This window comes from Dasypus novemcinctus, chromosome 3, assembly GCF_030445035.2.
Source record: "Dasypus novemcinctus isolate mDasNov1 chromosome 3, mDasNov1.1.hap2, whole genome shotgun sequence".
NCBI lineage: Eukaryota > Metazoa > Chordata > Mammalia > Cingulata > Dasypodidae > Dasypus > Dasypus novemcinctus.
Window position 1 is genome coordinate 129,788,212 of NC_080675.1, and position 18,875 is coordinate 129,807,086.

The following is an 18,875-nucleotide window of genomic DNA, read 5'->3' on the forward strand; positions in this document are numbered from 1 at the left end:
GCTAATGGTTTGTCAATTTTATTGATTTTTAAAAGAACTTTTGATTTATTTCAGTTGTTTACTATTTTCTATTTTGTTGTTCTCTACTATAAACTTAATTATTTCTTCTGCTAACTTTGGGTTTACTTTGCTTTTGATTTTCTAGTTCCTGAAGATGTAAAATTAGGTTATTAATTTTAGATCTTTCTTTTTTAATATAGGCATTCATATCTATAAGTGTCCCTCTTAGTACTTTCACTGAATCCCATAAGTTTTAGTATGTTCTAGCTTTGTTTTCATTTGTCTCTAAGTGCTTTCTAATTTCCCTTGTAATTTCTTCTTTAACTCATTGGTTTTTGAAGAACATGCTGCTTAATTTCCTCATATTCATTCATTCTTCACTTTTCCTTCTGTTATTGATTTTTAGCTTCATTTCATTGTGGTCAGAGAGGTTATTATGATTTCAATATTTTAAGATTATTTAGACTCCTCCTGTTCCCTAATTTATGTTCTATCCTAGATAATGAAATCAGTGCACTTGAAGAGAATGTGTATTCTGCTCTTATTGGGTGAAGTATTCTATATATGGTGGTTAGATCTAGTTGGTTTTTAGTGTTGTTCAGGTTCTCTGTTTCCTACTGATCTTTTGTTTAGGTTTTCTATCCAGTATTTAGAAAGATGTATTGAAATCTCCAACTATAATGTAGAACTGTCTTTTTCTCCCTTCAATTCTGTCACTATTTCCTTCATATAATTTGGCTTTCTGCTGTTAGGTTCATATAAATTTATATTTCGTAAAACTTCTTGTTGAATTGACCCATTTATCAAGTGATAATATCTTTCTTTATTACTTGTAATATTTTTGACTAAAGTTTATTTTGTCTGATATTAATATAGTCACCCCTTTTCTCTTTTGATTACTGTTTGCAAGAAATATTTTTTCATACTTTCATTTTCAACCTATTTGTATCTATAGATCTTAGTTGGGTCTGTTTTAAACAGTGTGTAGTTGGGTCCATGTTTCTTTATCCGTTTTTTTAAATCTCTGCCTTCGGATTGAAGAGTTTAATCCATTAACATTTCAGGAAATCACTGATAAGGCAAGATTTATTTTTGCCATTTTACTAGTTGTTTCTTTTAAGTCTTACACCATTTCTGCCCCTCCTTTCTTCCATTATTGCCTTCCATTAATTTAGATCATCTTTTATTATGAGCCATTTTGAATCATTAATCCCTTCCTTTTGTATAGATTTTTAAAATATATTCTTTATGGTTACCATTGGGATTACATTTAGCATACTTAATCTATGACACTTTAGTTTGTGTTGATTCTGATGACTTCAAAACACTATGCATACAAAGTAGCTTTATTCTTCCATTCCTCTCTTGTATGTTGTTTTTGTCACAAATTCTATCTTTATGCATTGTCTGCTCAGTAACAAAAATTTTATGCTTGTTTTTATGCATTTGAATTTTAAGCCTTATAAGAAGTAAAAGACAGCATTAAAAATGAAAAATGAAATAACACTGGCATTATATTTGCCCATATTTTTACTTATACTGGAGATCTTTACTTCTTCATTCAGCATCAAGACACTATCTAGTTTTCTTTCCTTTCAGCATAAAGGACTCCCATTAGAATTTCCTCTAAGGTAGATCTAGTAGTAAAGCATTCCCTCAGTTTTTGTTTGTCCAGAAATGTCCTAATTTTTCTCTCATTTTTGAAAGATAACTTCATTGAGTCTATTATTCATAGGTAATGGTTTTTACTTTTCACACTTCAAATATGACTTCCCACTGCCTTCTGGCCTCCATGGTTTCTACTGAGAAATCAGACGTTATTCTTTTCTTTTTTTAACACTTTAAAATTTAAGTTACCATTCATATATCAACATTAATAAACCTTAAGTGTATGGTGTAAGTTGTGAACTTACAAAACAAATATGTATATCATCACACAGGGCTCCCATACATTACCCCACCACCAACACCTTGCATTGTTGTGAAACAATTGTTACAAACTATGAAAGAGCATCATCAAAACATTACTATAGACCATATCTTACATTTGAAGTATTTTCACCCACTCCAACCAGCTAATAACACCTGTAGTAGTACTATATACTTGTTATAGTTCATGAGAGAATGTTCTTATATTTTTTCTGTTAATTACAGTTCATCTTCTACCACAGGTTTCACTGTGTTATACAGTCCCATACTTTGTACAATTGATTCAAAGTGTACACTCGGTGGCTTTCATATTCATCACAGATTTGTGTTGTCATGACCTCAGTCAATTTTAGAATGTTTTCATTACTCCAAAAGGAAAAATCCCATACACCCTTATACCTTCCTACTGTTGTCTCTTAGAATTAATATAATATCTTCTTTGCCACTGCTGCAAAAATATTACATTACTGTTAACTATAATCCATAAATTATAGCAGTTGTAATTTTTCCATATATCACCATATATTTAATACTGCATTCTTATACTATTACCCACAATCTTCATCCACCACCAAAATCACTGTTTTATAAACCCTAGAATAGAATCTAGAATCACTAGATTCCTTTCAATTGAAATATTACATCCACTGACTACCCCTTCAGCCATGATCACATTTATAAATCAGCAATGTTATACTCACTATACTGTATTACCATAAACTCTATTCATTTCCACACATTTACAATAGATCTTAGTAAAAATTCTGCTTATATTAAGCATCAGCTCATTTTCAACCCACATTCATTCCATTTCCTAGTAACCTATGAATCTACCTCCATGAGTTTACTCATTGTTTTCGTTTATATTAGTGAGACCATACAATATTTGTCCTTTTGTGTCTGACTTATTTCACTCAATATCCTCAAGATTCATCCACGTTGTTGTATGCATCCCAATTTCATTCTTCTTACAGCTGAGTAGTATTCCATTGTATGCATATACCACATTTTGCTTATCCATTCATTGGATGATGGACACTTGGGTTATTTCCATTGTTGTTAGCAATTGTGAATAATGCTGCTATGACCATCTATGTGCAAATGTCAGTTGGTGTCCTTGCTTTCTGTTCTTCTGAATATATTCCTAGTAATGGGATTGCTGGATCATATGACAGTTCTATATTTAGTTTGAGTTTCTTGAGGAACATCTTAACTGCCTTCTACTAAGGCTGCAACATTCTACATTCCAACCAAGACAGTTCTATATTTAGTTTGAGTTTCTTGAGGAACATCTTAACTGTCTTCTACTAAGGCTGCACCATTCTACATTCCAACCAACATCTTCAGTATTTGTAGTTTTCTGTTTCTTGATGACCATTTTATAAGGTGTGAATTGGCATCTCATTATAACTTTGATCTGCATTTCCCTAAAAAGTAATGATGTTGATAATTTTTTCATGTGCTTTTTGGCCATTTGTATTCCCTCTTTGGAGAAATGTCTGTTCAAGTCTTTGACCCATTTTAAAAATTAGGTTGCTTGTCTTTTTTATCATTGAGTTTTATGATCTCTTTATATAACATGGATATCAAACCCATAGTTTCCAAATATTTTCTCCCTGTGAGTAGGCTGCCTTTTTAATTTCTAACAAAGTGCTTTGAAACATGAAAGTGTTTTAATTTGAGGAGGTCCCATTAATCTATTTTCTCTTTCTTTGTTTGTACTTTGGGTGTAAGGTTTAAGAAACGACTGCCTACTACAAGATCTTGAAAATGTTTCCCTACATTTTCTTCTAACAGTTTTATGATTGTAGCTTTTATATTTAGGTCTTTGATCCATTTTGAGTTAAATTTTGTATAAGGTTTGAGATGGGTCCTCCTTCTTTCTTTTGGATCTGGATATCCAGTTCTCCCAGTACCATTTGCTGAATAGACTGTTCTGTATGGGTTGGCAGCCTTGTCAAAAATAACTTTGTCATAAATTTGAGGATCTATTTCTGAACACTTAATTCTATTCCATTGGTCACCATATCTATCTTTATGCCAATTCCCTGCTTTTTTTAACCACTGTAGATAAGTAATATGATTTAAAGTCAGGAAGTGAGAGTCCTCTAACTTTGTTCTTCTTTTTAAAGATATTTTTTACTTTGGGATCTATTACCCTTCCAAATAAATTTCATAACTGATCTTTCCAATTCTGTAAAAAAGTCTGTTTGAAGTTTTATTGGGACTGTAGTGAATCTGTAGATAAATTTGCATAGCATTGACATCTTAATGATATTTAATCTTCCAATCTATGAACATGCAATGCCTTTCCATTTATTTAGGTTTTCTTTGGTTCTTTTAGCAATGTTTTGTAGTTTTCTGAATATACATCCTTTATGTCCTTTTTAAAGTTTTTCCCCTAAACATTTGATTCTTTTAGTCTCTATTTTCAGTAGATTTTTTTCTGACTTCCTCCTCAGATTGCTTAATAGTAAATATAGAAGCATTTCTGATTTTTGTGTATTAATCTTGTACCCACCACTTTGCTGAACTTGTCTATTAGTTCTAGTAGTTTCTGGTTTTTTAAAAAAGATTTATTTTTATTTATTTCTCTCCCTTTCTCCCCTTTTGTCTGCTCTCTGTGTCCATTTGCTGTGTGTTCTTCTGTGTCCCCTTGCATTCTTGTTATGCGGCACTGGGAAACTGTGTTACTTTTTTTTGTTTCTGTTATTGTTGGGTCATCTTGCTGTGTCAGCCCTCTGTGTGTGGGGTGCCACTCCTGGGTGGGCTGTGCTTTTTTTGCATGGGGTGGCTCTCCTTGCGGGGTGCACTCCTTGCACATGGGGCACCCTTATGTGGGGAACACCCCTGAGTGACAAGGCACTCCTTGAGTGCAGCAGCACTGCACGTGGGCCAGCTCACCACACAGGTCAGGAGGCCCTGGGTACTGAACCCTGGACCTCCTATATGGTAGGCGGACGATCTGTCAGTTAAGCCACAACCACTTCCCAGTTCTAGTAGTTTTGTTGTGGATTTTTTGGGATTTCCTAGATATAAAATCATGTTACAGCAAATAGTGGAAGTTTCACTTCTTCCTTTTGAATGCCTTTTATTTCGCTTCTTGACTAATTCTCTATCTAAAATCTAGCACAACATTGAATAACAGTGGTGATAGTGGGCATCCTTGTCTTATTCCTGATCTCAGCAGGAAAGCTTTCAGTCTTTTTCCATTGAATACAATGTTAGTTGTGGGTTTTTCATACATGCACTTTAGCATGTTGAGAAAGTTTCCTTCTATTCCTATCTCTGAGAGACTATTTATCAAAAAAGGATACTGGATTTTGTCAAATGCTCTTTCTGCATCAATCAAGAGGATCATGATTTTTCTTCTTCAATTTAGTAATGTGATGTATCACATTGATTGATTTTCTTGCGTTGAACCACCCTTGCATACCGGGAATAATACCTGCTTGATCATGATGTATAATTCTTTTAATGTGCTATTGGATTTGACAGCAAGTATTTTTTTTTGAGGATTTTTGCATCTATATTCTTTAGAAAAATTGGTTTATAATTTTCTTTTTTCATGTTATTTATCTGGCTTTGGTATTAGGGTGATGTTGGCTTCCTAGAATGAGTTTGGCAGCATTCCCTGCTGTTTTATTTTTTAAGGGGTTTGGGCAAGATTGATATTATTTCTTCTTTGAATGATTGGTAGAATTTACCAGTGAAGCCATTCTGTCCTGGGCTTTTCATCTTTTGGAGGTTTTTGAAGACCATTACAGTCTCCTTACTTTGGGTTGGTTTGTTGAGGTCTTCTTTTTCTTCTTGGATCAGTGTAGTTTGTATGTTTCTAGGAGTTTGTCCATTTTGCGTGTATTGTCTAGTTTGTTGGTCTACAGTTGTTCATAGTATCCTCTTATGATTTTGTTTTATTTGTGTGGTCCATAGTAGTATCTCCATTTTCATTTCTGATTTTATTTATTTGCATCTTCTCTTTTTTTCTAAGTCTATCTAGCTAAAGGCTTGTCAATTTTGTTTATCTTTTCAAAGAGCCAAATTTTTATTTTGGTGGTTCTCTCTATTTTGTTGTTGTTATTCTTAATTTCATTTATTTTTGCTCTAATCTCTATTTCTTTCCTTCTGCTTACTTTGAGATTAGCTTTTTATTCTTTTTCTAGCTCTTGCAGGTGTTCAGTTATGTCTTTGATTTTAGCTATTTTTTTTTTAATGTCAGCATTGAGGGCTATAAATTTCCCTCTCAGCACTGCCTTTGCTGCATTCTATAGGTTTTTATATGTTTTGTTCTCATTTTCATTGTCTCAAGATAGTTACTGATTATGAGAACTGATATGTTGTGTTCTTATTTTCATTGATCTCAAAATATGTACTAATTTCTTCTTTGACCCACTGACAGTTTAAAAGTAGGTTGTTTAATTTCCATATATATGAGTTTTCCCTTATCCACCTGTTGTCTATTTCCAGCTTCATTCCATTATGATCAGAGATAGTGTTTTGTATAATTTCTTTTTTTTTTCATTTTATAGTACCCCAATTTATTTTTACTTTATTTCCGTGTATAATTTCATTCTTATAAAATTTATTGGTACTTGTTTTGTGACCCAACGTATGGTCTATACTGGAGAAAGATCCATGACCACTTGAGAAGAATGCATATCCTGCTGTTTTGAGGTACAATATTCTATTTATGTCTGTGTGGTCTAGTTCATTTATCATGTTATTTGAGTTCTCTGTTCCCTTCTGACCCCTTGTCCAGTTGTTCTTTCCAAAGATGAGAGTGTTGTACTGAAGTCTCCATCTATTATTATAAAGACACTTATTTCTCTCTTCAGTTTTGCAAGTGTATGCCTCATGTTTTGGGGCTCCCTTGTTAGTGCCTAAATACTTATTATTGTTATTTTTTCTTCGTGAATTGCTCCTTTTATTAATATATAATGTCCTTCTTCATCTCTTTTAGTAGTTTTGTATTTAAACTCTATTTTGTCCAAAGTTAGTGTTGCTACTTCAGCTCTTTTTTGATTACCGTTTGCATGAGATATCTTTTTTTCCAAACTTTTACTTTCAGTCTATTTGTCTCCTTGATGTAAGGTGAGTCTTTTGTGGATGTATAGATGGCTGATACTGTTTTTAATCCATTCAGCTTGTCTGTGTCTTTTGATTGGGGAGTTCAATCCATTAACATTATATATCGCCCATTATATCTTTTGACTTTCTATTGACCTATCTTACTATTATCTTTTTACCCTTTCTAATAATATTCATTTGTACACTCTTCTCCAGGTCCTCTCTCCTGTCCTTTCCTCTCTCTCCTGTCTTTACCTTTAGTATCTCTTATAAATCTGGTCTCATTGTAACAAACCCATTTAGTTTTTGTTTATCTTTGAAGACTTTAAACTTTCATCTTGAAAGACAGTTTTTCTAGATAAAGAATTCTTGGCTGGTAGTTTTTCTCTTTCAGAACCTTTAGTATATAATACCAGTGCCTCCTTGCCTCTGTGGTTTCTGATGAGAAATTGGTACTTAAGTCTTATTGAGTGTCCCTTTTATGTGATGAATTATTTTTCTCTTACTGGTTTCCAAATTCTTTATCTTTAGCATTTGATATTCTGAATAGTAGGTGTCTCAGAGTAGGTCTATTCAGATTTATTGTTTAGGGTGGGTTGTCCTTGGATATTGATATTTATGTTTTTTATAAGGTTTGGGAAATGTTCAGTCATTATTCCCTCTAATATTTTTTTCTGCCCCTTCTCCATTCTCTTCTTCTGGGACACCTATAACATGATGATTGTGCATTTCATATTGTCATTCAATTCCCTGAGACTGTTCAACTTTTTCCATTCTTTCCTCTTTCTGTTTTGTCTTTTCAAATTCAGATGCTCTGTTCTCCACCTCAACTTATTCTGTCCTCAGCCAATTGAAATCTGCTATTATATGCCTTTAATGGATTTTTAACCTCCTTTATTGTTTTTTATTCCCATAAGACCTTTTCTTTGCAAACTTCTCTTTGCAAACTTTCAAATTCTTCTTTGTGTTCAACCAGTGTCTTCTTAATATCTTTAATTTCTTTAGCCATCTCATTGACTTTATTAAGATTTGTTTGGATATATGTGACTAGTTGTGTCAAATCCTGTGTTTCGGTTCTCTGGTGTGGTGGTTGACCATCTTCTCCTCCTGTTAGCTGACCTGGGTAAGTCCAATGAACCAGAGAGTAGGTGTTGCAACTCTGCTGAGGCTCAGGGACCAGCTGGCATAAGGCCAGTCCAGAGAATCAAGTCTCCTGAGTATATACCAACCCCAGCACCAACCACGGAGTTGAACTCAGATATGACCTTTCTACCCATGTCTCTTCTGTTACTTTATATATATTCTTAACACTCTTTTTGTCTTCTCTTGCTGCTCTTTCCTGGAGAGATAATTTCCATAGAAGTGTCCCCGGAGAGATAACCTTCTGGTTATCCAGCTCTGGTTTCCCAATCAAAACAGGCTCAGGGGACCTATGAATGGAATGTGGATTGATTCCAACGTGCTCTAAAAAAGAGACCCCTGTAGCCTCCAATCTTCTTTTTGATGTCTCCCCCAATCTAGGCTTTCGTAAAGTACCCAACAGGTAGCACTCTTTACTAGTTGCTCCCTGCTGTCCTAAGGTTATTTTGTGCCTTCAGAACCCAGCTGACTTAGCTCCTGGTGGGGTCACAGTTAACGTTGAAGTTGCCAGCCTACCCGGGATGAAACTGTTGTACAGATCCCAGCCCCTGAGATCTGAGTTCTCTGATCACTTGCTACCCCCCTGTGCTGTTTGCCCGTCCCAGGTGAACGAGGTGACTCTGCATGCATTGTCTTGAGGGAAAGTAATCAAATGGCTCTTGGTTCCTTTCATTTTGGGTCATCGTGGGGATGAGAGTGCAGCAGCTGTTCAAGGTGGGCCTAGTGAATCTGCCCCACACTTACCACAGAGAGTGTGCATAATTCCCTTCCTTCCAGGGGGCGTTGGAGCTCTGTGTGCAGTGACCCTTTTAAAGTGGACCAGGTGAATCTGCCTTCCCTGCCCAGGAGAGTGTGCACTTCCTCTGTCCAGGGATGCACTAGGGCCCTCTGTGCAGCAACTTTTCACGGCAGGCTGAGTAAGTCTGCCTGCACTGCCTGGGAGAGTGTATGCCCTTTCCCTCTTTCCATGGGGGCATTGGGGCACAGAGTAAATCTGCCTGCTGTACCTATAGAAAGTGTTCAAACTGCACCAATTTCCACTCTTGCTGGGTGTTGGGGACTTAAGCAGTGGCTTTCCAAACTGAGCATGCTAGATCTGATCCCTATTGCCCTGGGGAGCCAGTGTGTTTTTTAGTCACCCCTACTTCCACTCCTATCGGGTGGAGACAGCACAAATGCTGCTGGCTTCTTGGTGGCTTGGGCTGATTTAAACCTCAGCTGTGTTCAACATTGGAATCCGGGTAGCCAAATTTTCCAATCAACAGCTGTAGTTGATGCCAGGACACTTCCCCTGACCTGCTTTTGGGAAAGAGAGCTTCTACTTCCAGCCTGGGAGTGGGTCTGGAGGTTGCCCTCATCACCACTGGAGGTTGTGCAAACTGCCTCTGCAATGTGGAGTCTATTTACAGATCTTTACCATAGATGATCAGTCTTCTCTTCGTGTTTTTGTCTGGATGGCAAACTATGATTTTCAGGTCTGCGGAGTCCCTCCAACAGTTGATCCGGACAGATCCTGGCTGATTATTAGTTGCCCTGTGGGACGAGCTGATTGTTAGAGCTTCCTACTCTGTCACCATCTTGGTCTCCATGTCAATCATAGTATTCTCTTTTTCTTCTTCTTTCTTTCAGATTCTGTCATTGTTCTTAGCACTTGACAGTTTGATCATAATGAGTCTCATTATAGATCTGTTTGGGTTTATCCTGCTTGTTGTTTATTGAGCATCTTAGATGTGTATGTTCATATCTTTCATCAGACTTGGGAAGTTTTCAGCCATTATTTCTTCAAATATTTTTTCTGGCCCTTTATCTCTTTTTTCTCTTTTTGGGACTCCTGTGATGTATATATGGTTTCTTCAGGTTCTGTTCATTTTTCCTCACTCTTTTTTTCTTTCTGTGCCTCAGTTTGGACAGTTCAATTGTTTTTCTTCAAGTTCACATATATTTTCTTCTGTCTCCTCCAATCTGCTCTTGAACTCCTCTGTTGAAATTTTCATTTCACTCATTGTAATTTTGAGTTCAAAATTTCCATTTACTTATTCTTTAAAATTTTTTATCATTATTGATAGTCTCATTTTTTTCATATATTGTTTTCCTGGTATCCTTTAATTCATTTTTGGTGTTTTTCCTTTAGTTCATTCATCCTTTTTATAAGAGTTGGTCTAAGATTTTTGATGAGTAATTCCAGAGATTGTGCTTGTTCCAGAATATTTTCCATCAAATTCTTTTTGTCCTGTGACTGGCCCATACTTTCCTTTGTTTGTATACATTTTGTAATTCTTTTGTTGAGAACTGGACATTCTGAATATTATGTTGAGGTCACTCTGGGAATCTAGTTCTCTCATTATTCAGTTTGTCATACTAAGAAAAAAAAGGAAAAGAAAAAAAAAAGGAAAGAAGGGGAAAAAAACACAAAACACCCACACACAAAAAAATTGAAGGGATAAAAATAATGATGTGTATTACCTCTCAAAGTTTCTTGTTACATGCCATTGGGAAGCCAAAAAGCTGCTGCTTACAAGGCCAAAATATAGGCCAGCATCCCTTCTCCTTCTTCAGGGATCTACCAGACCCTCAAATATAAAACAGAAAAAAAAAGAAACCAACCAACTTTCTTTGTCCCTATAGATGCTGTTGTAAGGCTAGAAGTTGGGGCTTCTGAGAGAAACTAAGACCGGCATCTGTGCTGGGCTCTCAGAGATCTGCCAGATGAAACAATTAAAAAAGACAAAGAAACCTAACCAATGATAAAGTACACTGGGTCTTTAAGTCCTGGTAGATGCTGGTGTGAGGTCAGAAGCCACTACAGAGAGGGTTGAAACTAAGAGTAGAGTCTATGTTGTGACTTCAGGGATCTGCCAGACCAGGAAATGCCAAAACACAGGGGGCGGAAAACACAAAACAAAACAAAACAAAACAAAACAATACAAAACAAAACATAGCTGACGAAGGTGTGAAGAAGGCAGACTAGCTCTTTATGTCCAGGTGGATGTTTGTGGAAGGCTGGAAGCACTGCTGCCCAGAGGGCCGAAACTGAGGCCAGCTTCCACAGTGGTCCTTCAGGGATCCCCAGACCAACCTCAGTCCTCAGCCTGAAGTTTTCGAGGAGTAGGTTTCCTCTGCCAGCCCTGACCCCAGCTGGCTGCTCCTGGAATCTGGGTTGTATTTCTGCAGCTTTAGCTATTTCTGGAGCTGTTGCCATGGGGCTGAGCAATGGGGGCTGGCCAAAGGTTTGTGCCTTCACTTACAAAAGCTGAACACTTGACAGCTTCTTGCTTCTTCTGGTGCTCCAGAAGTTGTTCTAAATGTCCATTCTGCTTCCAGGACTACCACATAGTTAATTCCAGGCTTTTTTTCCCCAAACTCTTTTATATTCCTAATGGAGGGAGAGATTTGTAAAACTTTCTAGTCTGCCATATTGTGTCTGTACTCTATAATACTTTATCTTAATGCCTTATACAGATCCATATCTATTCATTAGTTTAGGAATAAGAAATGTATCATATGTAACATTTCAAGTATTGTATTTCGATAATTATCACAGATTTGCTAGTTGCATTTCTAATTAAATAGTTTACCAAAAAATAAATATTTTTCTTATATCTTTTAGTTTCTGCCAGGGTCTGAAGAGCAGGACAACACTTGCAGTAAAGAAACCCAACATTATAATAAAATAAGAGATTCATTATGGATTCTGCTCAAAGGGTCCCCTTGAAAAAAATCTTTTTTTCCAAAATAGAGCTGAGTAGAAAACTGGAAAGGGGTAAGAAAAGGAAATGGGCATTTCTGCCCTTATAGAAGCTAACTGAATATAACTTTTGCCATATTGAATTTTTGTTTACTTACTTTCATTTTCTGATTTGTCTTTGTCAAAAGGATTTGTCCCTGGTGCTTCATTTTTAACATCTTCATGGTCTTCTCAATGTTGAAGCTTTTCCTGATTTGAGACAAGTTTTCCTACCCATTGAATGAGCTTATTTTTTCCATTTCTTGTGAGGCGTTCTAGTTTCCTTTGCATGTTACCTAAGACAGAAGACTCTAACGTAGTGGGGAAGCAGGGGTCAAATCATATCATATAAAGGCATTGGCATTCTTTTTCCCTTAGAAGTGACTTTCTTAACCCAGAGCCAAAGAAAGATGAATCTGTAATATTACAAACCTTCTTTTCATACTAAAGTATTTAGAATTCTGTGGCCTCATTATATAGAACTGTAGACACCTCTGTAATAATGATCAGAAAGATCATTACAGAGATCATTATTCTTGTGCTTTTTCCCTATATTATTTGTGACATTTTTGTTCACATAACTAGAGAGATCAGCAAGAGGAACAATCCAGGCCCATTTCAGCACAAATTAAGTCATATGAAGAAGATGATGATTACAGTTTAAGGTAAGAGACTTAATTCTCAAACACCAGTGGTGTTTTTTAATGGCATGTATGGGTTTTTCTTATATAGTCTTTTTGCATATAGATGTTGGAAATCTATAATTTGAAGAAGAATAATGTAACATATAAAATAATAATAATTGGGGACTTCAAAAGGTCGACAGAACCCAAATGTCCATTGACAGATGAATGGAAAAATAAAATGTGGTATATTTATACAATGGAACACTATTAGCCATAAAAAAGAATGACATTCTGATACATGCCACAATGTGAATGAACCTTGAGAACATCATGCTGAGTGAAATAAGCCAGACACAAAGGGACAAATATTGTATGATTCCACTTATATCAAATATCTAGAGACAGACAGAAGATTAGAGATTACCAGGGGTTTGGGGGAGGGAGAATGGGGAGTTATTGCTTAATGGGTAAAGAGTTTCTGTTTTCTGTGATGAAAAAGTTTTGCACAACATTGTGAAGGTAATTAATACCACTGAATTGTACACTTAAAAATGGTTAAAATGGAAAATTTCCCCTTTTAACATTCTAAATAACTAATAGGGGAATTGATTAGTGCTTGTATGGGTTGCAGGGAAAGACAGAGGATATTAACTACAAAGGGGTACAAGGGAGCTTTTTGGGATGATGGAAATATTCTGTACCTTGATTGTTGTGGCAGTTACATGACCATGTAAGTTTGTCAGAATTTATAGAATTGTACACCTAAAAAGGATGATTTTTCTGTATGTAAATTATACCTCAGTAAACCTGGAGAAAACAATTTTTGAACACTTTTAGTGCCAGGTACTAGCCACTGATGGTACAATGGTGAGTAATCAAACCTGATCCTGCTCCCAAAGAGTTAATGCCTAATGCATTGCTTTTGAAATTTTTTTAGTATATCCATAAAAATATATACATTACATCATTCAGTACACACATATATATGTATGTATATAATATGAAATTACTTATTTTTATGTGTAATATAATGATCTCTGATCTTTTATGAAAAAAGATGTTTGACATTTATCAAAATTGTAAAATTTAGATTACAAATAAGATTAGGCTCAGTTTTATCCTGTGAACTAAATCATCAAAATGATGATAGCAACAGCTAATCTCTAGTTTCTGTTGAGGTGAGAGACTGATTTTACAAATTAAATTTTCCTTAAATGCAAAATGGTGATGATGCCTCTGTTTACCTAAATTAAGTGGCTTAAAAAATGTTCCCATTTGAACAGATGGCTTTTACCCTGTGAAACATGGCATTTGACTCTTAGTTGGGAATTGTTGAAGATGGAGGTCATTCTATACAGAGATAAACAATTTCAACCTAAAACAATGATAATCCACCTAAATGATTATAGCCAGGCAATTTCCTACTATATATATATATATATATCCTCCAGGCTGCTGGAAGCAAGGTTTCCCACACAAATCATTTGAATTACACATGAACCTTCCATGGAGAAGTTTAACAAAAGTAATCAGAATTCTGTATACTAGTTCAGTTTTCCTTTTACCCTGGTAAAGTAATAGCACTCTGCTAAAACTGGGGGAGATACTTAACTGTTAAATATCTTTTGGCTGATATGTAGGGGGTTGGAAAATACAGCAGATATACTAAGGAAATGGTAAACATTAATATGAAATAAAGGTGATTAAAGAGAACACTTAAAATTTATATAATATTTGGAAACATTTTCTTGTCATGTACAAGAATGGTTCTTTCGTCTCTGTATTTTTTAAATTATTTTGAGAACACTTTTTTTTTTCCCAGAGCTATTTCTAGTCTTAAGGGGTTGTATTAAATATTATCTAAGTGTAACTTTGTGTTTAATATTGAAAAAACCTATGCAAAACTAATTAAATAGCGGGCAGCTGGTGGAAAGTAACTTGATATTTTGTCCTTTACTATAGTTAGGTGTTCTCTGGGGATATGATGCAGTTTTTCTGATTTTTTTTTTCTTGGCAACAATAGATACCAACTTGGTAGGTTTTCAGAAATATTAATACACGTGTTCAGGATGCTGTAGACAATTGATCAGGGTTAGGCACTTTTTTTGTAAAAGGTCAGCTAGTAAATGTTTTTGGATGTATAGGCTATGTGGTCTTTGTCACAGTTACTCAACTCTGTTGTAGTGTGAAAATAGCCATAGACAACAAAGGAATGGTTGTGGATGGATTCAAACTGAGTGTCATAGTTTGCAGATTCCTATGACACTCCTTGCTTTAAACTCCAAGTATGTTTTGAAAACTTTGTGCATAAAAAATGAATTGTAATTTTATATTTATTCATTCATTCAACAGATAATTTATTTAGGGTCAGTTGAAGAGCTTATGTGACAGGTAATATGCCAAGAACTAGGCAAGATATAGTTCCTGCCATCATGAAGTTCACAGCGTAATGGGGGAGAACAGACAGTGACCGAGTAATTCAGTGAATTAGAAGAGTGATAACTGTGAGTGGGCTCACAATAAAAAGCCCGTGTGAATCATTTTAATAAAGTAAAAAAGCCTTGTATGCAACCAGAAATCACTCATTATGATTTCCATTTATTAAAATTTGGGCTATATTTTCCTATCCAAATATTGATACTATAGTATATCTTCTCAAAGACAAAGTATGTACTTTTCTTGTTTGTGACACTGATTAAAAATAATTAACATGTTGAAAACTAGAATTAGAGCAAACTCTATTGATGGTTTTGTATTTTCTCTTTCAAATAATAATGGTTGTTGAATTTTAGTGTGTCTCAGCTTAGTATCATTGATTATTAATGTATTTATTTTTTGTTTTGTAGAGGTCTCTTATCATCTGAAGGGCCAGTCCAACTACATTCAGAAGCTAAGGTATGAAATCAAAGTTTCCATGGATACAGATACATTCTCTAAAATGTTAGGTTATTTTTTTATACTTTTCTTAGACAGAACTGAGACAGGGTTTGAGTCTGTAGAAATAAATATAAGCCTAGCCTTGATATTCAGAAGGGATGCCTTAAAGAAATGTTACTCATAAAATAAATTGAACCCTTTTTTGTTTCATAATTTCACTTAATAATTTCCAACCATTGGAAAAAAATTCTAACTGGAGTTAATTTGTAGCCTGAGGTCTTTTAGTTTTCTTTCTGAAGCTGAAATATAGTAGATAGAAAATCTGAAAAAGAAACGTATTTATATACAAAGAAGGTGGTTCAAAAGGGTCATTTATTCATGTATAATAAATAATTATAGTGTAGAGGTCACTATTCCAGGTCCTAGGCAAACTGGGATCTACAAATTTCCCATCCATGGGGATCTAGGCCAAGGGAACAGTCTATGTGAAACCCAGGGAAGGCGTATCTGGCAAATAATCAGTTAGTGAGAACAACTAAATTTTGAGTCAGAACATCTGGGTGTAATGTTCTGCTACTAGCTGTGTGTCCTTGAATATTTAGTACTCATTTTCTTTATCCTTAAATCTCCTAGTCCTAGAACTCTCTAGGTTTTTCCAGCTGTAAAATTCTGGGATTTTGTATTATAGAGTTTGATTAATTCCATGAAAAGAGCAGCTCCATGTATTAGAAAATTGCTTTCCTTGGCAAATAATTAGAATCTAATTAACAAATGGTTTAAATTATTTTCATGTAGCCAAAGACCAAAAACAGTCCAGTAAACAAGGTTCAAAACAAACTACACTCTGCAAATAAAGGGAAGAAAAGAAATTCAAGGTATAGTAGTTTAAAATTAGTCCTTCATTTTTTTAGTTTTATAATTTGTAGTAACATCATACTTAGTAATTAAGCTTTTTCTGCTTCTCCAGATCTTTTTATACTCAAAATATATAAAATTATACTGTATATATCTTATCCACTTTCAGTAACTTGAAACATTTTCCCTTCGGACATGCCTTGCAGCAGTTAATAAACATTTTGTAATGTTTTCTTAAGCAAAATCCCCACATTTCAAATTGTTTAAGTTCTAATTTGAGTGAGATATTTTCTTAGAACTGGGATTAGAACCTAGATTTCTTGTCTCTCTGCTCAGTCCTCTCAAAATAGACTAAGTAATCTTCTGTTTTTTGAGTGTTAAACAGAGTAGCATATATTATTGCATATTTCGATATATAGATATATAGAATGACTGGCATGCTTTAAATAAGACTATGATTGTAATTTACAGTCTATTTCTGGTAAGTGAGAATTCATGACTGTTCTTAGGATAGTAAGCATAAAAAGGGACCAAGAGTCTCTCTGGGATAGTAGGCTTTCTAGAAAAGGAGGGGTCACAACTGCAGCAGGTTGTACCAACTAGCTTCTTATTCTCAGTAAGTTATTAAATTTATGTCTATTGCTTCCCTTAGCTGATATTTACATTATAATTCTGGAAAACATTTTGCTGATATTTGTGTCTTTTCATTGGCTAAATAATTTTTTGTTTGTTTTGGAGTAAAAGAGAAAAAAAATAGAATGAAAGGATAAGTAAAAGAAAAGGGAGAAGACTCTAAATATATTGATAGATGAAAAGAGAATATCCACTACTTAGCTGTTTCATAACTGGAAAGAGTTATCTTATTTTCAGACTTCAAATTTATTTTTTAAAGAAATGGTTTTTCCAAATGGAATTCTTCCTTTTTTTTTTTTAAGATTTATTTATTTATTTCTCTCCCCTTCCCCCACACTGTCTGCTCTGTGTGTCCATTCGCTGTGTTCTGTGTCCACTTGCATGCTTGTCATGTGGCACAGGGAAACTCACTTTTTTTTGTTGTTGCGTCATCTTGCTGTTATTAGCTCTCCATGTGTGCAGCTCCACTGCTGGGCACACTGCACTTTTTTCACACAGGGCGGCTCTCCTCACAGGGTGCACACCTTGTGCATGGGGCACCCCTACATGGGGGATACCCCTGTGTGGCGCGGCACTCATTGTGCGCATCAGCACTGCGTGTGGGCCAGCTCCCCACACAGGTCAGGAGGCCCTGGGTATCGGACCCTGGACCCTCCATATGGTACGCAGATACTCTATTAGTTGAGCCACAACCAATTCCCCCAAATGGAATTCTGAAGACTTTGTTTATGTGTTCAAGATAAATTGGGTTTTGAGAACCATAGACTTGATGGGTTAGGCCTGGTCCATTCCTTAGTGCCTTTGGAAGTGACTTTTATTTCACATTTCTTTCCCCATTCCATTAAAAATACCAAATTCAACTTTTTGGTCAACTTTGCTCTAGGTTAAAATGTGTTTCTTTAGGTGGGAAATAACGTTGAGTTTCACTGACTTAACAACTACTCACTCTGTAGTTCTTTCTCAAGAGGTATTTTTCTTTGATATCCATAGAATTACTGCTAGAGCTTTATCAATTTATACTGTTTTTCTCCAGGAGTATGCAAAACTTAAAAGCCACAGGCTGGATTTGACCTAGAAGGTGAAGCTCAGTACTCTTGGTTTTAATGTTCACCTGTTTGGAAATGTGGTCTAGATTGCCCTCATCAAGCCTTCTCCAGCTCCAGGGTTATGTGATTCACAAAAATTGAAAATCTATTTATAGTATTATAAATACTATAAAAAGTATTGTAACTTTGTCCTTGAAAGTATTAACTGTAGATTTTATCGTAAATTTAAAATTTTAATAATTTTGATTTGCTTTATTTGGGTAAAAGCCATATCTCCTTTCTATATTATGTTTTTCAGTGTTAAATTGAAATATTCAAATGTACAAACTGCCAATGATGTTGCCATTCCAGACGATTTCTCAGACTTTTCTCTTGCAAAAACAATTAGCAAAATTGAAGGGCAGCTGGAGGAGGAAGGCGTACCTGATTATATAGATGATGATATTTTCTCCGGTGTTAGTAAAGACATTGGAACAGGTAAGTTTTCTTTTGTTTGTTATCTTATCTTTAATATCACAATTACTTAGAAAAAGAGATCTTTAAAAAAACTATTTTTTTCTGCACTTAAAATATATCTTAGGTTGTTTCAAAATCCAGTGGCATATGGAGGTACGAGAAATGAGTGGGACTGTAGATAAAATAAAATTGCCTGTGAGTTAATAATTGTTGAAGATGAGTGATGATTAAATAGTTCATTGAAGTAGTCTCTTTTCCATATATTTGATATTTTACATAATAAAAAGTAAAAATATGAGACTATTTTGTATTAGTTTCATTGAACACTTTGCAACTAAAATTAAAGTTCCATAGTTTATCATTAAAACATTAAGATCATATAAAGAAGACATGTTTCCCTGAATTCCTTTCATTTAATGTTACTATATTTTGTTTATTCCATGTTAAACCAACTTGTTCAAAAGGATATGTGAATTTTTTTTTTTTTGAGGTACCAGGTGTGGGGACTGAACCCCAGACCTC

General features: G+C 35.0%; 1 protein-coding gene across 1 annotated transcript in view; it reads left to right on the forward strand.

The window, feature by feature from the left end:
• TEX9 (testis expressed 9) overlaps positions 1-18,875 on the forward strand; it is a 113,817-nt gene that overhangs the window by 43,616 nt on the left and 51,326 nt on the right. The window contains exons 4-7 of the mRNA XM_004468330.5: positions 12,446-12,525; positions 15,333-15,381; positions 16,159-16,238; positions 18,196-18,374. Of these exons, the coding sequence (XP_004468387.2) occupies positions 12,446-12,525; positions 15,333-15,381; positions 16,159-16,238; positions 18,196-18,374 (388 nt within the window). The remainder of the gene's footprint in view (positions 1-12,445; positions 12,526-15,332; positions 15,382-16,158; positions 16,239-18,195; positions 18,375-18,875) is intronic.